This window comes from Schistocerca serialis, chromosome 4, assembly GCF_023864345.2.
Source record: "Schistocerca serialis cubense isolate TAMUIC-IGC-003099 chromosome 4, iqSchSeri2.2, whole genome shotgun sequence".
NCBI lineage: Eukaryota > Metazoa > Arthropoda > Insecta > Orthoptera > Acrididae > Schistocerca > Schistocerca serialis.
Genome location: NC_064641.1, coordinates 308,116,372 through 308,139,343, shown reverse-complemented (window position 1 = coordinate 308,139,343; position 22,972 = coordinate 308,116,372). Strand labels below are relative to the sequence as shown.

The following is a 22,972-nucleotide window of genomic DNA, read 5'->3' as shown; positions in this document are numbered from 1 at the left end:
TGTTTCACATTCTTCCATAGAACGATGAATAAATAAATCTAGAGCATCCAACTCACTTTTCTCCAACCCGTAATCTAATTTCAATGTCATGCGGAATCACGTGAAAGATTGTCTTTTAGAGATCGGCGCAGCTGAGTTTAAAGTTTTGTGCCAAGCTTGAAGCAGATCTCTGCATTGGCTTCTAAATGGGCAGAGAATCATTTTAAAATTGACGAATTCTAAGAAAGATTGCTTCCAGACACAACCTGCAAATTTATATTTTATAACATTTTTCATATGACTCACAGTTTTAAGATAGTGTATACTGATGATTCAAATTAAGGGAATTGAATAAATTCCATATAGCACAGAGTTCCACGCAATCTTGGAGGCATCGAAGTACATGAGACATCTTCAGTGCAAAAAGTTTCTCTTCTCCTCCAATTACTTTAGCACACTGCAAGCATTGCAACAAATGTATCCAGCAGATAAAATGATACAACTAATTTTGGACAATCTGTTTCTTCTCCAGTACCAGAGGTCTTGTGTATCAGAACGCCAAAATGATACCCCTCTGCCACCATCCCCCAACCTGTGATGCCTGTGGCTTCAACTGGCTTCAGACAAACCTATGACCCTATGTGCTACCCTTCATCATACACATTCAGTATCTCACAGTTGTTCTATATGGTATGAGTCCCAAATACTTGAGCAATATTTTAGGATGAGTCACATGAGTGTTTTGTAATCACTTTCCTTTGTGTAGATTGATTACCTTTTTGCCCTTATCCTACTAATGAAGCAAAGCCTGTCACCTGCTCTACCTAGGACTGAGTCTACACAATTAGTCCACTTCATATTACTGCAAATATGGTTACACCCAGGTACTTTTATGTGTTAACTTATTCTGACTGTGACTCGAAATTGTAGTCAAAGACTACTACAGTTTTACATCTGGGTAGTGCTTTTCTGAAGGTTTAAAATGAGTTGCCAATTATTTGCACCAACATGAACTCTTATCAAGATCACACTGAATATTTATATAATATTTTTACAGGCAGTGCTTCATTATAAATATCTGGTGTCATCAGTGAAAGATCTGTGGTTACTATTAATATCATCTGCATATGAAACTTCCTGGCAGATTAAAACTGTGTCCCAGTTCTAGACTCGAACTCAGGATCTTCGCCTTTTACAGGCAAGTGCTCTACCAACTGAGCTACCAAAGCACAACTCACGACCTGTCTTCACTGTGTTACTTTCACCAGTACCTCATCTCCTACCTTCCAAACTTCACAGAAGCTCTCCTGAAAAACTTGCAAGACTAACACTCCTGAAAGAAAGGAGTTCAGCCAGTTGAGCACTTGCCCGTCAAAGGCAAAAGTCCCAAGCTTGAGTCTCGGTCCAGCACACAGTTTTCATCAGCCAGGAAGTTTCATAAAAGTGCACAATCTTCTACAGAGTGAATATTTCATTCATTGTCTGCATAGTCATTAGTGTACAACATGAACAATATGGGTGCCAACAAATTTTCCTGGGCGAAACCTGACATTACTTCTGTATGTGTTTGTCACTCTCTATCCCAGATATCATGCTGTGTCCTCCCTAAAAGAAATTCTTCAGTCTAGTTGCAAACTTCATATGATATCCCATACGCTCACATTTTGTTTAATAAGCATTAGTGTGATAATAAAGTCAAATGCTTTTTGGAACACAAGAAATGCTGCACCTCAATCCATGTATTGTGTTCATAAGACCAAAGTCTTTTGAGTCCATGCTGGTTGGCATGGAGAGGGTTTTTTGCTATGAACTACATCATTCAAGTTTCTCTATCAGTATGTAAGAAGAAATATAGCCAAACCATTTCCATACTATGTAAATGATTTACTTCAAATAATAATGAAACTATCAAACAATAATTCCATATCAGAGAATGATATTAACTCAGCTAAAAACATTTTATTCATTCATATGATCAATCAGCTCTAATATAAAGCAAAAATAATATAATTACTGCCATTAACAGAAAACATATTTTGTACTATGAATAAGGTACTGTAAAATTAATTTCCACTGTAAAAACAACTTACTCAAATGCACATATGATACATAAATCAGGAATACTGTCCTACAAAGAAATATTAATGTCACAGGAATGAAGCTGAACTGACAGACACTTGAAGATCAAAGTACCACATTTCGCGAACCAACATGTAGTGAGTAATCTAGGAATCTATGTACCATTCCCACAGAGATAGTAAAAGTAAGATGTGACTGAGTACAGTGGACACAAAGGCATTAAAGCAATCATTATTCCTGCTGTAGCATAGGATATGGCTGGGGGTAGTGCAGGCATAGGCTTAGTTTCGTGAAGTAATTATTAAACATAAAATCTTTTTTAAAATAGAAAAGTGAAAGCAAAACAGAAGTTAATTTACATTCCAATACAGCACCATTAAGCATGGCTTATCTACAGAATATCAACATAAAATGCCTTTAGCATAATGAAAATAAAATTCAGCTGATTTCCCACCAGCAGACAGAATTAAGCTAATAACAATAATAGTTAGAATATTTGGCCCATGGCCACAGACAAAAAAAGGCCAATAAAATTGGCCTCTACAATTAACCACACACCAACAGATTATGAAACAACTCTTTGACTTACTTGATGCTGCTTACATTGGCACTCAACTAAATACAAATCTAAAACTACTCTCATCACCAGCTAGTCAGGGAAACAAAATTACTATTAACTATCTATGAGGCATGGGACACATGTTCAAGGATACTTCAATTCAATAAAGACAAGACAATAATTACCAATCAAACACAAACTCTGGCTTGTAATTTCCAGCAGATTGTATTTAACAATTGCATTACAACAGCAAACTGCTTTTACTCCAGAATAATATACATAATTGCCCTAGAATTTAAACGTTACTGAACAGACAAAATGTCTATGGGTGTCAAAGCCCACCCCAAACAATAACTAATTTTAAAACCCTCTTTACATAAATATTAAGAACCATACAAACAATAAATTGTTTACTGAGAAAAATTTCCACAGAAGCAGGACACCTTCTAAGATATAACAGCAGAAGCAACTCACAATTTCTCTTTCTGAATAAGATATTAAAAACCCAGTACAATGAAAGGCGTCTTTCAAGTATTATAAAATTTCAGTGACAACTAATGGCCCATCAGAGGTGCACAGAAACTACAACTTAGGTCGAGCCTGAATGAAAGCTGAAAGGAAAGGCTGAAGAAGGAAAGACGGATGCCTCAGTGTCACCACAAACAGATAATAAAAGGCTCAACCTAAAGTTGCAGAAGAACTGGAGTCTACTGATAAATGCAGCAACCAAACTATCAGTTACAATTCAAACTGGCCACTGCCATGGCGTTATCCCTCAGTTAAACAACCAGCTACTATGAACGACGTGCACCTTTGATTATACCACTGAAATAACAACATAAAACCACATGGCAAACTGGGCAGTATCTAGAGTAACAGAATCATTAAGACATTAGAAAAATTTCAAAACAGTGATATGGCCACAATGGACTCACAAGCCATTCACATTCATAATTAACCACTTTAAATATCTGCACTTCTTTGTCATTGATAATATATGCAGATAGGCTTATTATTGCCAGAGCGGGAACTTATAATATACTCAAATATATAATAAGCTGGTCATAGTGCTAAAGCATGTACTTGTAACTTAATTCATAAGATAACCCCAGAGTTGGTTAATTATACTATATATATATATATATATATATATATATATATATATATATATATATATATATATATATATATATATATATATATATTTTTTTTTTTTTTTTTTTTTTTTTTCCAAGGACTCGAGTACAAAGTAATGTTTTCATCATTAAGCCTCTGCTTGTTTACCTCTGAACACATTACCTAAATACCAGCAGACAGCCAGAAAATTGAACCTGTGGTTATTTCAGAGTGCACAGACACGCACTTAGATATACATTCCTTCTCGTATCTTGAAAGCTTCCAAAACAGGCAACCTCATTCACACAGATAGCCACTGTTCAATAAGTTGTGCACCAGTGGTCAATACAAAACAGATAACATGGGAGAGCCATTAACTGCAAACAGCACGAAATTCAATATACATGTATACAGGGGGACTTAAAGAATCTGAATAATTCCCACTGTTTGTTTCTGTAGCATATCTGGTTGCAGGTTGATACATTCCAAAGCCACTTTCACATGTTCACATAGTTTAACAACACAGATGAGACCATCGCCTTCTCACTAGACACAGTACACACTTGCCAACCACATGCACATCTCCGTCCACAGCCCCACTACCCACATGACAGAAGGAGGCAGAACATGTGCAAAGAGCAGCCACTGACAACAAGACTGCACACTGGAATGCCAACCAACCGGCCAAAACCAGCACTCTCCCCACAGTGTCATGCACTTAAATAGCCGAAAAACGGCCAAAGAGGAAAGCTGCAGCCACGCAATACATAGTCAATCACAGAGATCTTAATGAATACAGAGAAACGACTGGCACCAATGGTGCAATTAATCATCCTCTGCCTCTCAATGTGTCCATGGCCTCCAACAGAATGAAGCCAAAGCTTAGCCCTACTGCCCCCCAGGCTTCACTTGACTCAGATAAACCTGGAATTGTCTGTTGGAGGATACCTCTGTAATCTCCAGATTAACCAGGCTAAGTACCTTAATGATATGACAGGTGCCCCAGTAATGCAGCCTCATCTTGCCCTTGATATCTTGACCCATATGTGTGAAAACTTTTTTAATAAAAATGAGATCACCGATTTTTCCCTCAAAGGGGCACCTTCCCCGATTATACCTGTCAGTTTGTTGATGGTGAGACAAGCTGATATTTTGCCTTGCACACTCCCAATTCTCCTGGAGGCTTGCCGGATGGATGCCTACATGAACAAAATGCAAAACTATTGCCCAAGGAAAATTTGAAATGGAAGATACCTCCAGCATAATCAAGGATGAGACTGGTGCGCTGCATAAAATTGCAGACAAGAATAACTGGCACGCTCAAATTCTTAGCAATGATAAATTGCACTGGCCTGGATATCTCCTGCACTGATAGACTACCCTGTATCTACCCAAACAGAGGTAACTCTTGGCCATCAGTGAGACAACATCTCCGATCAACAGATTTAGGAATAGAAAATCTACATAGGTACAATATTCCAGATACTGTTTTTGATCAAGTGAAATAGAATCACTGCAGTCCAGGAGAGCACTCACTGGCTCTTGACCTAAATGAGTGCAGATTTACGAGAGAGGAGGCATTGCAGCCACTCAAATAACTTTACAATTCAGCGGCCAATACCTATGGTTTGCCCACCCCCTCCTCTTTAGGTGTCAACTCCTGGGGTATGGGCCTGCTGTATCAGACTCTGATGACTGAAATGATCATCAGCACCACATCAGAAACAATGGCAAATTGTCTGATTGTGTTTACTGTCTAGTTACATGGTGTGCACATCATCATTCTTACAATAAAGGTCACCCCTAAAGTCTTGCGTTGCTCATCAGCAAAGGCAAGTGCCCCGGCCACATAAACAAGCTCTTGGAACTGACCCAAGATACAGGATGACTAGTGAATACAAAATGTGACCGATCTTGAGGTCACACCCCCTCAATGAGATGATGAATAGCCTCCATTTCAGAAACTCATGTCTCCAATGCCAGCACAGCTGTGTGCACCCTGTCAAGGTACCAAGCTAAAGATTCATTCTGTGCCTGTACATGCCAATAAATTCTTGCTCTAAGTGGATCCACATATATATGGGGAGCTTCTGTTTTACCACCCATTGCTGAAGGTACCCCAAGGGTCCCTGCTCTTGTAAAACCTCTGAAACAATTATGTTTAATCCCCCTCTGGTCACAGGGTAAAGGACAACAGAACCAGGTGAGGAACCAGAAAGGCATCGGCATGAATCTGAAGCTGCACAAGTAACCACAGTACAGTTGGATCTGTAGCAATGTACCCACAGACATTTCTTTAATATCTTTTGTTAATGCTAATAATGTGTTAGGCAAATGAGCAAACTGCTCAGATTAATTTCCTACTGAGGGCGTTGTGACTGCCATGGCCTGTATTACTGTGTTGGGTTCCAAACTCAAACCTCCCTCCCCTAAACTGAGATCCAACAGGCAAGTCTGCAAAGCACATACTGATTCACATAACTAATTATGAGTAGCTGTATCTAGATCACTGTGATTGACTGATGCTATATCAAACAGACAACTACTAAAGTGCACAAGATGTGCCTGAACTCTACAGATCTGCCAGCAGGTAGGCTGGGTGGACTCCAAAAAGCTAACAGTCTGGGATAGTTCAACAACAGCTACAGAAATATATGAGAGAAACTCACCAATATTAGTGGAGGTAGCTGAAGAGAATGGCAGTGGCATATGGGCTGTGGAAGGAAGGTGGGCAGCAAGATCTGACACGCTTCCAGACAGCAAGAAAATTGAACCTGTGGTTATTTCAGAGTGCTCAGACACACACTTAGACATATACTCCTTGCCCATATCTCAAGTGTGTCCAAAACAGGCAAACCTCACTCACACAGGTAACCACTGTTCAATACGTTGTGCACCAATGGTCAATACAAAAAGGACAACCTAGGCTTCCAAACACTGGGAGAGCCATTAACTGTAAACAGCAAGAAATTCAATATACAGAAGGGCTTTAAGAACCTGAATAATTCCCACTGCTTGATTCTGCAGCATACCCATCCCAAAGTCACTTTCACATGTTCACATCACTTAGCAGCACAGACGAGACCATTGCCCTCTCACTATATGCAGCATACACTCACCGACCCCACGCATGTCTCTGTCCGCAGCCCCACTGCCAACATTTGTATTTGTATTTATTTATTTATCCTGTGGATCACATATTGTACAAAGTAGACATGATATAGGACAAGTCATTTTTCTTAACAAATATGTAATTTGGAGGAAAAAAAATAGGCAATGGACTGCCATTTAAAAAAATGTACACAAAATAGTTCATTGATGAATATAGTAACTTCACATACAGAGAATACAAACAATTTACATGGGGAAATAAGAAACATGTAGGCAATGTAGTGCTATTTTAAATTTACACAAATAATCACTGAGATTACACAATAATGAAAATGTCAACTGGAAACACAACAGAAACATGTAGGCAATGTAGTGCTACTTTAAATGTACACAAATAATCACTGAGATTATAGAATAGTGAAAATGTCAACTGGAAACACAACAGAAGGACAATGTCATTTAAAAACTACATTAAACATGAAATTAACATTGAGATTTCACAGACAATTAAGTTTTAATACTAATAGAATGTGTACTTGTACATTCAAAAAGTGAGTTAAAAAATTTGGGGAAGTGAAACTGAAACATAGTTGTGTATAGTAGAAATTAGGTTATTATTTTGCCTACAGAATGTTTTACTCTAATCACAGTGTTTTACAAAGGAACTTTATAATTTTTCATTTCCAGGAATTCTTGTTCTGAATAGAAACAGTGCTTAGTCAGCAATGCCTTTAGTTTATTTTTAAATATTGGATCTGGAGCAGTTTTTATTTGTTCTGGAATTTTATTGTGTAATACGACACCCAGATGAGTTATATATGTTTGGTATGATGATGTCCTTGAAAAAATTTGATGGATATTAGATTGCCCTCTGGTATAATAAGCGTGTATATCATTGTTTTGGATTAAATTGCCTGTTCTTGAGAGGTATTCCCTGGTGAATAGGATTGTTTCTTGAATGAATAGGGATGGGATGCTTAGAACATTAAGTTTTATAAATTGACATTCACAGGATTCCAGCTTTTTGAGGCCACAGATTATCCTCAGTGCTCTTTTTTGTAGTTTAAATATATTTGTGCTGTGAGTTGAGTTTCCCCAAAAGATGATTCCATAGCGGAGCAATGACTGGAACTGCACATGGTATGCTTGCATTAGTGTGGATTTACTTGTAGTAGATTTTAGTATTCTTAGTCCATAGCACAATGATGAGAGTTTCTTTGATAAGTTGTTTATATGTGTGTCCCATTTTAAATTTTGTTGGACCCATACACCCAAAAATTTTGTTGCATTTACATTTTCAATTTTATCATTATTTAACTTTACTTGGATAGTTTTTTGATTGGATGTGGGAATTAGATGGAAGTTGATACATACTGTTTTCCCACTATTAACAATTAGGCCATTTTTGTTAAACCACTCAGAAAGCTTTTTCATAGAGTTATCAGATATTGTCTGAAGGGATTCAGGGCTAGATCCAGTCAAAACTATGCTTGTATCATCAGCAAACAGGATAGTTTTTGTGGGCTCATATGTTCAACAATATCATCTATGTAAATGAGGAAAAGCAATGGCCCTAGAACAGAACCCTGGGGAACACCATATCTTATTGTTCTTTCCTCCGAGAGGAAAACTGTGTTATTTATTTTATTCTGTACATTAATATCGTATTGAAGTGATACCGTCTGTCTGCGGTTTTGTAGGTAAGAGCATAGCCAGTTGTGAGCCACACCTCTTATTCCTCTTCTTTCCAATTTAGCAAGCAGTATTTTATGATCTAGTACGTCAAAGGCTTTAGAGAGATCTAAGAAGATACCTGCAGCTATATTATGTTGGTCAATTGATTTTAGTATGTGGTCCAACAGTTCAAAAATTGCTGTCTGGATGGATAAAGATTTACTAAAACCATGTTGTTGAATGCTGATTGGTGCGTGGTTTTTTATGAAATTTATAAGCCTGTCATAAAAAAGTTTTTCCAGGATTTTTGAAAAGATGCTTAATACGGATAATGGTCTATAATTGGATACTAAATCAGGGGACCCTTTCTTTAGTAATGGTGAGACTTTAGCTATTTTGAGAGCATCTGGAAAAATGCCAGTTTTTAATGATTGGTTGTAGATGGTTGATAATAGCTTTACTATATGGGGAACACACACCTTTAATATGAGGTCAGGTACTTCATCATAGCCACTAGAGATTTTATTGGGTAACAATTTTATTATGTTCATAATTTCATCAGGGTTTGTTTCATAAACAAACATTGTAGCATTAGTGCTGTTTGACGTATTGGTGGAATTGAAGAACAGTATCTTGCAGTTTGCCTGAATGACAGAAAAAGAGGAGAAGCATACACGCAGAGCAACCGCTGACAATCAGACTGCATACCAACCACCTGACTGGCCAAAACCAGCCCTCTCCCCACAGCATCATGCAATTAAATAGCTGATAAGCGACCAAAGAGGAAAACTGTGGCCACACAATACAGTCACAGAGATCTTAAATGAATACAGAGAAGCGACTGGCACCAACAGCAACATGTGTCAATCTACGCTACCTATGCAAATTTTTCAACACAATTTCTTACACAGTATGACATCAAAAATACATTTCCAGAAAAAAAGATGCAATATCCTCAAAGACAAGGCCATTTTATTGACAACTGGTGTGAGGTACAGTAGCATCTAACAAATTCACAGCAAATGAATCACACATCACAGTAAAATGTGCCCAGACAGTCATATAGATACACAGTTTACCCCCTCTGGCACCAATACAGCATGTATTCTTTATGCAAACAATAGTAAAGTTGTCAAATAGCATCCTGCTATAGAATTCCCAAGAATCTTGCATCTTTGGTTGCAGTTGAGAAATGGCTTTTACAGGCTCTGGAGAATGAGTAACTTCCCAACCCACTGTGTTCAAGAGGTGTTCAATTGATGAAAGGATCTGGTGATCTTGCTGGATAGAATGGTTGTCATACACCATGGAGAGCACATTGTGTCCCAACAGCTGTATGTGGATGTGCATTGTACTCCTGAAAATCACATCACCTTTCTGTTGAAGAAATGGCTGTTATGCAGGGATAACATATGCAACATAATGGTCACTTGTTGCTTGACCCCTAGCAAATTGCATTTTTGATGATTTACTCTCTTTTCCAGCAGCTCAGTCTTATCCTATAACTTCACCTGGTCCTCCACTACTAAGTTGTAATCCATCCACTACATTGCATGGAGGTTGTTGTTAACAAATCATCAAATATAGCTTCTAGCCTTTCCATTCTCTCCTTTACTTGATTTGACACAAGCTTAGTCTCCTTGCCAACTACTCTCAACAAATCATTAATTCTATTCATATAATGCATGTCCCTTGCTTTGCCCCAGAAAGGTGGCTCACATTCCAGGAAATTCGCTACTAACTCAAACTTAGAGATGGCCAACTAAACAGTTTTAATTTTACTATTCACATCCTGCTCTCCCACCATAAACTGCACTGATTCATCTCTGACCTGCCAAAGCTGCTGGCATAGCTCCACCCCCTATGCTTGCAGGGATCAGCCCTCCCCCCCTCCCCCCTCTCCCTCTCCCTCTCCCTCTCCCCCCTCTACCCCATACTCCCACCACATATGAGTGCTCCTCCTTGCATAGCCACACTATGCCCACCATGCTACTGGCAGCCATATGTGTAACAGTATAAGGGAAGATAAGACACAACCTCTTATTTGTATCATAATGCTACCTGCCAACTGGCCCCACTCTGGCACAACACATAACCATGATCAGCTACCAATTGTAGTGTAGGATTTGGTTGGAGTGGAGTTTGGGCTGGGGTTGTGCAGGAAAGGGCTCAGTTTTACAAAGAATTTATTAAACATAAAATATTCTTTTTGACAGTAGACAGTAGAGAAATGGTAGGAAAACAGAACTTAATATACAGCCCAATACAGTTCTGTAGTGCATGGCTCAACAAGAGATTAGCAACATAAAATATCTTTAGCACAATGAAAAACAAATTCCAACTTGACTTCATCTCATCAGACAGAATGAGGCCAAGAACAATAATGGTTACAACATATGGACCCTGGCCACAGGCAAGAAAATGAGAATAAAATTAACTTCTGTGATTAAGCTCATGTTAACAGATTTGAAGACAATTCTCTGACTTAATTAGGGCTACTTACATTAGCATTCAACGAAATGTAGGTCTACAACCACTCCCATCACCAACTACTCACTAAAGTAAAGCTACTGTCAATCTTCCACAGGATACCTGCAGATATTTCTCAATAAAATTTCCTGCAGGGTAGAGTGTTGTACCTTAGAACACTTTTCAAACTTTCGCCTGTAGTAGAAGTTTATTCACACTAACACAAATTTCCACTTCCCATGAGAGGGAAATTAGCTAAGATATTAAAGAAATTCAGTTTGTTTGCAAATATTATATGTTCCTCAGAAGCAGGCTTTCTTCCATTTTGATGTAGAGGATGGTGCACGGCCTACACATTATTAACTAATTTTAAAAATATATAGAATTTAAAAGCACTCTGTCTTCAGGCCGCAAGCGGCCCATCAGGACCATCCGACCGCCGTATCATCCTCAGGTGAGGATGCGGATAGGAGGGGCATGGGGTCAGCACACCACTCTCCCGGTCATTATGATGGTTTTCTTTGACCGGAGCCGCTACTATTCGGTCGAGTAGCTCATCAATTGGCATCACGAGGCTGAGTGCACCCCGAAAAATGGCAACAGTGCATGGCGGCTGGATGGTCACCCATCCAAGTGCCGGCCACGCCCGACAGCGCGTAACTTCAGTGATCTCACGGGAACCGGTGTATCCACTGTGGCAAGGCCGTTGCATATAGAATTTACTCACCATAAAATTCTGTAAATGGAGAATTAACAATATCCTCCAAAAAGCTTTAATATATTATACAGCACATACATCTGTAGAACTCATAACATTTACAAATGCTGTACACAACACAACCTCATCTCTCACAACAGAAAAAAGTAGAAAATCCTGGAAACTGCTTATAAAAGTTTCTTGTGTGCATTTATTCATGTGTCTAAAATCAGTCACTACATTGAAACTCCAATTGGGAAACATCATGTGTTGTTAGATACTCTATCCTTCAGGTACACCAAGGTCCTCTAGAATATGACATACAAAATATATTACTCTCACAGGGTAAAATAACAAGATGATTTTCAGTAAAATGGTATAAACAAAGTCATACTCATGGTGTGATAATAAAGTCACCTTGTCTGCAATTATACATACAAAATTAATCACACCGATGTTATATAAATAACAAAATCAGTTTCAGATTTAAAGAAAACATCTGCATGCTGAACATGTCATTACACAACAAGCATGCCACACTGCACCTGTGGGCCTTCTGTGTATAGTATTACTGATCATCTGCTGTATTCAATCCTCACCCTGTGCACTGCATCACTTAACCAACCAATATACTGCTGTTGGCCACTAAAGCATCTACTTAGTGTCCTTCTGTAATCTGGAAGTCCCTGCCAGCATCCACATTGGAATTGCCACCCTCTCGCCCAGGAAATGACACCAACTGCCCTATTGGTTGTTTTTGTCCACACAGTGGCCACGCCTTGCACTAACCATTAGTGAGGGCTTAGAGACAGCCCCCCAGTGTACTAGCTTGGAGAAGACTTCCATTCTTCACTCTTCACCAACAGATTGCAATTGTCCACAGCCCCTTCCACCTCCAATCCAGCAGGACTCAGATCACTCATGAGCACAGGGAGCCTGCCATCTTACAGCACCAGTATGATGAGCTGCCAAGCATAACTCTAGTCATGAGGGGCAAAAAAAAAAAAAAAAAAGAAAAAGAAAAAAAAAAGAAATAGTGCTGCTCGATGTAGCACATAGCACTCCATATGATAATGGAATGGTAAGAAGCCTGAATAAGTGGCACAATGAAAAGTATTGTCTGCCATGCATTTCACATGGGATTGTAGAGTATGGAAGCAGGCAAAGCACTACAATTCCCAGTTTTGGCATATGCAAATGAAACTAAGTAAATAAACTCACAGAAAACTCATAATTCTGAAACATTGTGCAACCTTTTACAGTAAAGTGTTTCCACGTTCCTAATTCTTTGTGGTTTAACCATGTTTGCAGATTTGTGATCAAGCAGTTACTCACAGATTTCTTCACAGCAAGCGCACAAGCCACAAAATGTCATTCTAAGAACTAGGCATAGTGGTTTCATACCATTTTAAATTCCATCATGCTGAAAATGCCTTCAGTAATCTGTTGTTGTATCTTAAACTAACCAATGTCCTACACAGCTTTCATGGCATCTGCTTGAATTTCTGTTGCTCTGATACCTGATACTTTACACAAAACCAGTTGGATTGAATAAACTTACTACTTCCATCATATTTTGGAAATCAAATAGGTCTCAATCTTCATGTAAAAGAAATACTAATCAAATACCCAGAGCTGCAGAAATAAATATCAAATGACTGAAAGTCACATATAATTTACAGAACCAATTCACTTACTATATTTTTCATATTGATTCTGTCTGAATCTTGTACATATGTAAATGTAACACAGGCTCTAACGAAATTGGATAGATGAAAGATATACTTACCAAGTGCACCAGGAGAACAAACATATAAAAGGAATTACAGTTTGCAAGCTTTCAGAGCCAGTGGCTTGTAACGATACTGCTGGGAATGGGAGTAAATACAATTATTTAAAATCGCTAAACAGTAATGTTCACTTTGAAATCTCTTTGAGTAGTCTCACCAAAAATGAATAATAAAACAATTCAGAACATGATGTGCTTGTAGTGAAAATTTAAACTCAAACTGATGAGAATGAAAATATCAATAAAGTTTTTTGGTGACATAAATTTGGTGGTAGAATTTAATAAGAGAGACCTTGCCACATTATGGAAATCAATGAAAGTTCATGAGTTGCAATGACTTCCTTTATTACTGTGTAGGTGGTGTGCAGCAATGAAAAACAGGTGTTACAAACTGACAACATCTAGACTCTCTGAAGACTGGTTACGATCTGCATAACAACAATGCTGTTGCGTGACTTAGTAACAATCAATAGTATTGTTTAAGATGCAAATTTACAAAATTACGATAGAAAATTAATTCACAGAGATCAACTGTGGACAGTGTAATTTAAGAACATTATTTCCTGATGAATATATTTAAGCAGTTTGTCAAATAAACAGTTTGGAAGTGTGAAAAAAGATAATATGTTGAAATTAACAATGCAATTACATTTCATTAATGTACAAACAAAATACAAGTTGCATCATTTTCCTAATATAAATTCAAGACACAAATTAAATATGCTTTCATTTAATAATAGACTAGTCACATAGTTAAAAATGATTGATAGGATTGAAAATCAGTATATGTTTACATTTGAAATCAATAACTGCATAATTTCTCTTTAATTTCAATTGATGTTGAAAGTATTTTACATTTCTGACCTATTATACTGCAAACTTTGATAAAATAATGCATATACTGTAAATAGAATATGAGGCAAATATTAATTCTAGTGAACATTGGTAGTCATTAAAGAATTTAGCTGATTGGTGGCTTCAGTGTCAGCAAAAAAATATTTCTACAATTACAGAGTCTGAATATTAAGAATGCTTGAATCTGATGCTATCATGAGCTTTTGATTTAGCATCTAACTAGACTCTGTTAGTAACTGCTGTGTAATTCACATAGTAATTAGTATCAAATTGCACTATTCAAATGTTTGATAATATTTTATATGTGTATCTGAGGCTTAAATGTCTCTTCGGTTAGTATTCTGTGCCAGGCTCCTTCTTCTGGCAGAAGTGTTGAAGGGGAAGGAAGAAGAGTGAAGGAAAAGGACTGGTGAGTTTAGGAAAAGGAAAAGAGTTTGGAAAAGTCACCCAGAGTTCTGAGTCAGGCTAGAGTTATCTGATGAGATGAGAAGGAAAATCTTTCATGCTCATCAGATCTGGTAAGTCTCCCCTGACTAAGGGTTCAGTGCAACATTTCCAGACTATGTCCCTTTTCCTGAAACTAAGGAAAGACTGTCCTTCTCATCCTGTCCAGTAAGACTCCCTGACCTGACATTCTGGGTGACTGTTCCACTCTCTATCCATTTCCTTTCAACCCTTCTGCCAAAAGAAGAAGACACTGACTCTGAAGGGTGTAATACCTTTTAACATGTGTGTTCCATTGCCACCACTTGGTGAGTAGACTCTTTTATCCATCCAATTACATCTCATTTTCAAAAATACATTATTTTCATTGATATACAGGCTCCGATAATCTATTTTACTCAAGGGAGATGAGATGTCAGTCTGATCCTACAATATTTTGCTGGATCAAGTCAAGAGGACTAGAATACCAGCCGCTTTTGACCAACTGTTATTACTGTTTGTTGGCCATTTTCTAAATATTTGGAGATTTTCTGACATAATTAGTAAAAAGTAGGATATAGATACCATTTCAGACAGGGCACTGTATGCAAGTCCAATACAACTGTGGTGTGGTAATTATCCCTTCAGTTGTATAGTAATGAATGTTTCACTTCAGCACCTTTTCATCTCTTTAGCATGTTGTTCCGCTTGTGGTGACCATTCTTGCTATTTAGATATTTAAGCGTAGAACCATAATTTTTCTAACACACAATGTTCTACCATCTAGTGATCTCTAAAGCAACAACAAAAAAAAAATGGTTCAAATGGCTCTGAGCACTATGGGACTCAACTGCTGAGGTCATTAGTCCCCTAGAACTTAGAACTAGTTAAACCTAACTAACCTAAGGACATCACAAACATCCATGCCCGAGGCAGGATTCGAACCTGCGACCGTAGCGGTCTTGCGGTTCCAGACTGCAGCGCCTTTAACCGCTCGGCCACTTCGGCCGGCTAAAGCAACAACAAAACATCAATTACAATGATAGGTAGCCATTACTTAGCATATTATATAGGCTTTTGATTTCTACAGTTCCATCATTTGCAACAGAACTCTCTGAGGGAAACAATGAATTCGCAGATAATATATTAAAAATACCTATGAGTTTATCTCTTAGTGCAGACAATTTTAGACAATTTTATTTAAAGGAAAAGTGTTGCGACATGTCCATTAATATAATAAACAAATAACATAGTTGCATGTATGTGGAAACGGAGTGCCTAAAATAATTGCTATATTTTACCCAAGAGGACACCATCATCATTTAATCATACAGTAAAGCTGCATGCCCTCAGGAATAATTACGGCTGTAGTTTCCCCTTGCTTCCAGCCGTTTGCAGTACCAGCACAGCAAAGCCGTTTTGGTTAGTTTTACAGGGCCAGATCAGTCAATCATCCAGACAGTTGCCCCTGCAACTACTGAAAAGGCTGCTGCCCCTCTTCAGGAACCACACGTTTGTCTGGCATCTCAACAGATACCCCTCCATTGTGGTTGCACCTAAGGTACAGCCATCTGTACCGCTGAGGCACGCAAGCCTCCCCACCAACGGCGAGGTCCATGGTTCATGGGGGTAGGATGTGGAAACGGAGTGCCTAAAATAATTGCCAAATTTGTAAATATCTTGTGATACTGGCACATAAAAAACTTTAACTTACATCTTACAAAACCGTTTTTGAGAAACTGTCTTACAAATTTTGTGTGAAGATTAAATAATGCAATCTGTTTAACACCATACTATTTTATTAGATCAAGTGCTGTTGCTGTCACTATCCTCTTGGCTTACCATACCTTGTCAATTAGATCACAGTTTTGATCATGGAATAAAGAAAGATATAAACTAGAATCAAAAGAGCACTAACAACTAGGACTTGACAGTGATTGTATTCCTATAGCCGTACCATGAATGCAAGTAATGTGAAACACAAAAATAAAATTTATTAATGAAACAAAAATCCAACTTTGAACACCTAATCTGTAAATCAATAAACTGAACTATAAAACCTCTAACAAGATATTTTTTATTGCAGACCAGTACAGCAAGGAAGTAATTCCTCTGTGCCTTCTTGTTACAGGTGCTTCATCACCACTACCTCTTCCACGACGTCGTGGTAGTCACATAAGACGTGACAATGCTAGACATGCATTTATTGTCCTAGATAATGATAATGGCAACAATGAAAATGGTAACAACAGTAACTTAAATAATAACAACAACACAACCAGAAGTGGAATGCTTGATGTTCCTAGGGGACGAGGAGGGTGGGTACCCTCCTGGTATAATGCTCCAACTTCTATTTAAGAAATAATCGTATAGTATATGTAGCTCTCTCCTCATTTGTGAGATGAATATCATCATAAAAAAATTGTGGATGTTGAAGTAAATCAGTATTATTTAAACTGTTTCTATGTTAAACACAATTCTTCAATGGAAAGTTACAAAAGAAATGTAAATTATTATCATGCAGAAGTAAAAAGTCACAGATGCAGTTTAACCTGGAGTTCTGATTTATCATTGTGGTGTATAATTCTATGAAAAATGGATATAATATATGAATGAGAAACAATGTGGTGCTGACAGTCACATAGGTGTTAAAATAGAGTTTTTGACAATTGAAGGATTGTACATATAAAATGTATCTGATACTTATAAAATGTTTCTGAGCAAAGACACGTTGGTGAAATGTAAATCTTCAGTATGGTACTGTTTGCTACTGAGATTTTGTTGTCTTAGATATTATTCATTTAATTTTTATGTTATTTCCGTTTTTTTAGTACCACACTGGATGATTTAAATTATTTTATCAAGATATTACAGTTCTGATACCCCACCCAGTAGTACTGAATACAAAGGAAATACTTTAACTTTTCGCAGCACTTATTTTAATGATTTTCATACTGATTCCATATAATTTTCAGCCATTTCTCTAATCTATGTGAACTACAGCACTTGAAGCTTCCACAATTAATTTCATATCAAAGCAGAACACGTTATCACAAAACTACTGGTGACCAAGTTTTGGCTGTGTGTACTCTCACCACTAAAAAAACTGATTCAGGTTTTTCTTCAGTGAGAAAACAGATAAGCATTATGACCAAAGCACTGAGATGGCAAATATGCCACAGTCATCAAATTTAGTAATGTGGTTTAAATGATTGCATTTGTCTTTTATTACAATTTATTATTTTGATAAGGCAAAAAGTTTCATAGCAGGCAGTGACAAAATTACACAACAACTTATTAGACAGTAATTCTTGCATTATATAAGTATTATAATTTCTATACGAATTATATTTCATATTAATGTTGGGGGACCAAGAAGCTTGTGAAAAGTAGAGATGTGTGTCATATATTACAGGGATATTTTCAAATTCATGCCTTCCACTAACATATCGGTATGAAGTGCTATTATAATTTCGTATTGAAAAATAGACCATTAGAGATGTAATGAGTAAAATCATTATTTGCATATCACCCAAAAGTAAGGTCTAACATGAAGACATGATTCCCCTCTTTCATGAAAGATGTTGAATTGTAAATCAAATAGAAAGAAAACTAATTATCTGGGCAATGACCATTAGCTATTTCTAATCAACTAGAAAAGTACCATATTAACATTCTGCAGATGAAACAGCAGACAAGCAAAAATTTCTTGGACTTCACTATTGGTCTACATCTCTCTTAAAGTATTGTCTAAATACTTAGTAGCTTCACAAGTGAATGCCATTACACCAACAAGAATTACAATATCGCAATGCTTTTAAAAATGGATCAGCTAGCAGCTACACTTTATAGAGCTGTTTGAAGTACTCGTCCTAAATCAACTATAATATGACCCTTCTGCAGAACATTTGAAGTATTTAATGAGTAATCAAGAAAAAGTCAAAATGTGTGTCAAATGTGCCCATTTATATAGAACTGCCTACCTACAGACATAAGAACTGGCAGTAGTGGGCCTATAACAGATGATAAATACCCAGATTTTCTTAGCTACAATTCCTTTTGTTCACATCTATTATGGATAAAAGGAAGGTGTGAAAGAGATGGCAAAAAGAAGTTATAGTACTGAGTATGTTATTTAGAAATATATGTTATGAAAGAAACAGTGCATTTCCCATTTATTAGCAACATCCTACCAATAAAGGTTTGTGATTTCCCATGTGTTATGTAATAGCTCTCATGCCAGTTGTCTTAAAAGTAGAAGGATAATCTACAAATCTATGGCAAAAGTATCAATATTTTTTGGAAGGAGTGAAATGAGTACATATAAACTGCATTTACAGATCCAAGAGTGCATAAAAGATTCCAAAGAAACAATGACTATAGTAAAATAAAATGCAAAGCACTATGTTTATCATTCAAACAAAAAAAAATTTACAGGCTGAAGATTATACTATGAAACATACCGTAAGAACTTCATGTGTGCAAGAGCTTTGATGCATTCTCCTATATATCATTTGCTGTACTTTCTGTGTAATCATAATTTCATATAATGTAAATTACTTAAAATGTTATTGTGAGTAAGCTATTGCCACATTTGATGTCATACCTCTTGAAATAATAAATGAATAATAAAAACACTATATCACATTTAAAATTCAAATATGAAAGGCTGCTGTTTATTGAAACATATTACAACCTAATACTCATACAAACTCTGATAACTAAACTTAGTGTAAGAAACCAAAACACAATTTCATCAGGCTGTCAATTTTCCCTATATGACGAATCATATTCACACCTATTCAAAAAGTGCATAACGTTATCTTTTTGTACTTTTTTGAATGTATTACCTTTTATCATTTTTCTGACTTATGTGAAACAATTTTAAGACATCTTTCTTCATTGCAATACCAATTAGATTTTTTTATATCATTTTAGCTCTTTAAAATCCGTGAAAAAATAAATTCTCCAGAATTTTTTTTAATTATCAGAGCTCCAGAGAAATGAGTAAATAATGTATGGTCTTCAGTCAGCCATAAAGTTCAATAATCTCATGTACATAGCTATGGAAAATACCTGAAACATCTCATTAGTTTCTCCACAGTATGGTCCCATGTGGCCTGTTCATAGTTTCCAATCTTTCTTGTTCTATGACATGGAACATTTGATTTGAGACTGTGAAACCTTGAGAAAATATTCTGAATATTTTTAATGAATCATTATTTATATAGGAGAAAATAAAATCACAGTACTGTACTCAAGTCCCGAACTGATCCTTCCATGTACAAAACATCTTGCCACTTATTCCTGTGGAACTTCTTGGACTGTGATTACCATATGCTAGACTCATAAATTTAAGTCTCCTTATTGTTATTGCAGGGAATCTGAGCAAGCAAATTGTCCAACGTAAAAGCTCAAAATAATTTTCATACTGTCTATGAAATTCAATGTTTGTGCAGAAGAATTCAGACTAAGTCTATTTTGCCAAAACCATCAAAAGAAAAAGTATTTTTATTTAAATGTTTCTGACATCAGTAGTATACATTCTCGTGCTGTAACAAGTGTCAGGGCACATGCAACTACAAGTGTTCAATCAGTGTGGAAAAATACAAAATTCTTATTTGTATTTCATTTTTAAATCACTTCTATTGCTAATGCAGCATATGGCCATTAATTATCCAGTGTTCATAATGTAATATGGTAAGAATTAATTCTAATGTTTACAATTTCTGCCTAGATTAAAACATATTAGTTGTCAAACTGCAAAATCATAATAATAGATTTGTCCCATTTACTGCAGGTGCCTAGTTTATGTGCTGAGAAAGTGAATGCTATGTTACTTGGAAGAAACTCTAAAATAATATCATCAGATTTCTCTATTTCATGAACTTTAATAAGAAAAGAAAATAAAAGAATATTTTAATTAAAGTTCATAACATTTTGTAACCTATAACGTTAGTGCCTTTAATTTACCCCACAATGTGTTATTTGGATGTAAAGCATGAAATGTATGTATTTTTGTTCTTCTTGAAAGGAAATAATGTAATTCTCAGATAAATATAAATAGTATTTAATATATTATCTAAGTAAACTGCCATTCATCAACTTTAACTGCCTGAGAACTGCCAAAAGTTAGCTGTAATGACTTCAGGTAGAGCTTGAGGTTAAATGTATTGTTAAAACAAGAGAAGTCTATTAAAGACTGAATAGCAGAAAATGTTTGAATTTAAGTAGTTTTTGAAGAGATTTGTCTTCTTTTTTTAGATGGAGAAAATGATTACCACTAAATATATGACATGTGCTACCTTCTAAGTGGTCAATTAAGTAGTGATGAGAATAGAGAATGTCTCAAGTCTTGAGTCCTGCCAATGTACAGTATCTCTTTCTCTTTCCAACAAAAAAAGTGTCTACACAGCATCATAGAGGTAACCTGGCTAGTATTTATTTGATGAAATTTTTCTGATGCTACGATCATTACTAATGATGTCTGGTAAATCTCTCTTTTTGCATTTACTTAATGCTTGAATCTGCATAGTTCTTTAGGAAACAGGAACCAGGCACTGGCTAAATCAATTAGAACATGAAAGATCTGTAGGTGTAATTAAATAGTTCAACGTTATCAACAAAGCACCACTATGTTTCAATAAATTACGGTTTCCTTGCATACAAGTAAGTTCAGCAGTAAATTATTGGATGAAGTATGTGGTATAAACCTGAATAATGAAATCTTTGCATGTGTCAAATATAAAGAATGAAAAACATTAATGAAGTCTAACATAATGAAATCTGTGTTTATATTCCATGCAGAAAAGAGTATTCTAATTGTGTTTCCTGCTAAGAGTTATGTGCTTTAAAGTTTCATGAATACTTTAATCAAATTGTTATCATGTTTCTTACTGTTATCAAACTTGATACACTACACACTGTAACCACCTATTGCTTTAATTACATTTTACTGAAAAAAGAGTCTCTGTAGAGATATGCTTGGCAATTGTATATAGAAATTCTGTTAAAACATTATAGGCATATATTCTTCTATACAAAAAGTCACCTCTCTTAAGTCACAAAGATCATTGGTTGTATTAGTGGTCTTATGTTAAGTTAAGGACAATAGTTGATAAAATTGGCAGAGAAAAATCTTATATCAATGCAGGCTAGATGCCATTACTTTTACAAGCCAACAAGTTAGTATTTTTCATTCATTATTTTATTAATTGTGAAGAGTAGTTCAGAACAGTTGTTTTGTTTCTTTTCTTTGTATCTCGTCTGTAGCTCTTAACATAAGAATGTATAAATTTTAAAGCTTTAATGTCATGTTAGATTCATCTGTAATATAGCAGACAGTGTTCCACCACTTATTATTTCTTTTTACGGCCTAGAGATCTTGCAGACATTATTGTTTTCATCTTTTGATTGAAGGACTGGAACACAAAGCATTTTCTTGAGTTAGCTCCTTAATTTTATCTGTACATAGACATACACATACTGCACAAAAGTGAAGTTAGTACTTCATGTTAGATTATGACACATGCATATGAAACATAAAAAAACTAAGTGAATGTGTTATAGGAAGAAAACACAAAATTTCACAGTTTTCTCACAACATGCATGCAGCCTACTGATGGATGGATATTGCACTCACATTAACATTTTTATATGAGTATAATTTTAGTATATTTTGTCACATAGAATAGGGAAACTGGATGTGTATACAATTCATCATCAAACGCAAATTATTTGATAATTTTGTCAGTGTAGCTTAGTAAATATTTATTCTTCTTGTCAGTACAATAACCATTCACCCTTTCCTTAATTTTTTGAAATGTCTGAAAGAACTGATACCACACACATAACGAAGGTGAGGCTGGTTAATGGTACCTTCAGTGTAGATGCAGCCCATGTTTAAACTGCCATAAGTAATGAGAGTAATGGACAGGGATACTGTCTCAGTAGCATGTGCATAAGTTGAGAATTTGGTTCTGATGGGAGATGTGCTAGGGTAGTCTGTGCAGTTGCAATGACCACTGTGCCCAGATGTCTTAGTGGGCAGAACATCTGCCTTGTGAGCAGGAGATCCAGGTTCGAATCGCAATCTGGCACAAATTTTCAAATTTTCCCACTGATGTAAATCAATGCTCACTAGCAGTTAAACGTCATTAATTCCTTTGTGCCTTGTTATAATGTTATTGTTAACTGCTTGCAGTCATTTAATGCCTGACCT

General features: G+C 36.3%; 1 protein-coding gene across 1 annotated transcript in view; it reads left to right on the top strand.

The window, feature by feature from the left end:
* LOC126474412 (serine/arginine repetitive matrix protein 1-like) overlaps nucleotides 1-21,337 on the top strand; it is a 229,022-nt gene extending 207,685 nt beyond the window's left edge. Inside the window, exons 11-12 of the mRNA XM_050101880.1 lie at nucleotides 16,883-17,069; nucleotides 21,016-21,337. Coding sequence (XP_049957837.1) covers nucleotides 16,883-17,069; nucleotides 21,016-21,028 — 200 coding nt within the window. The 3' untranslated portion in view covers nucleotides 21,029-21,337. The remainder of the gene's footprint in view (nucleotides 1-16,882; nucleotides 17,070-21,015) is intronic.
* Nucleotides 21,338-22,972: the final 1,635 nt, after the last annotated feature.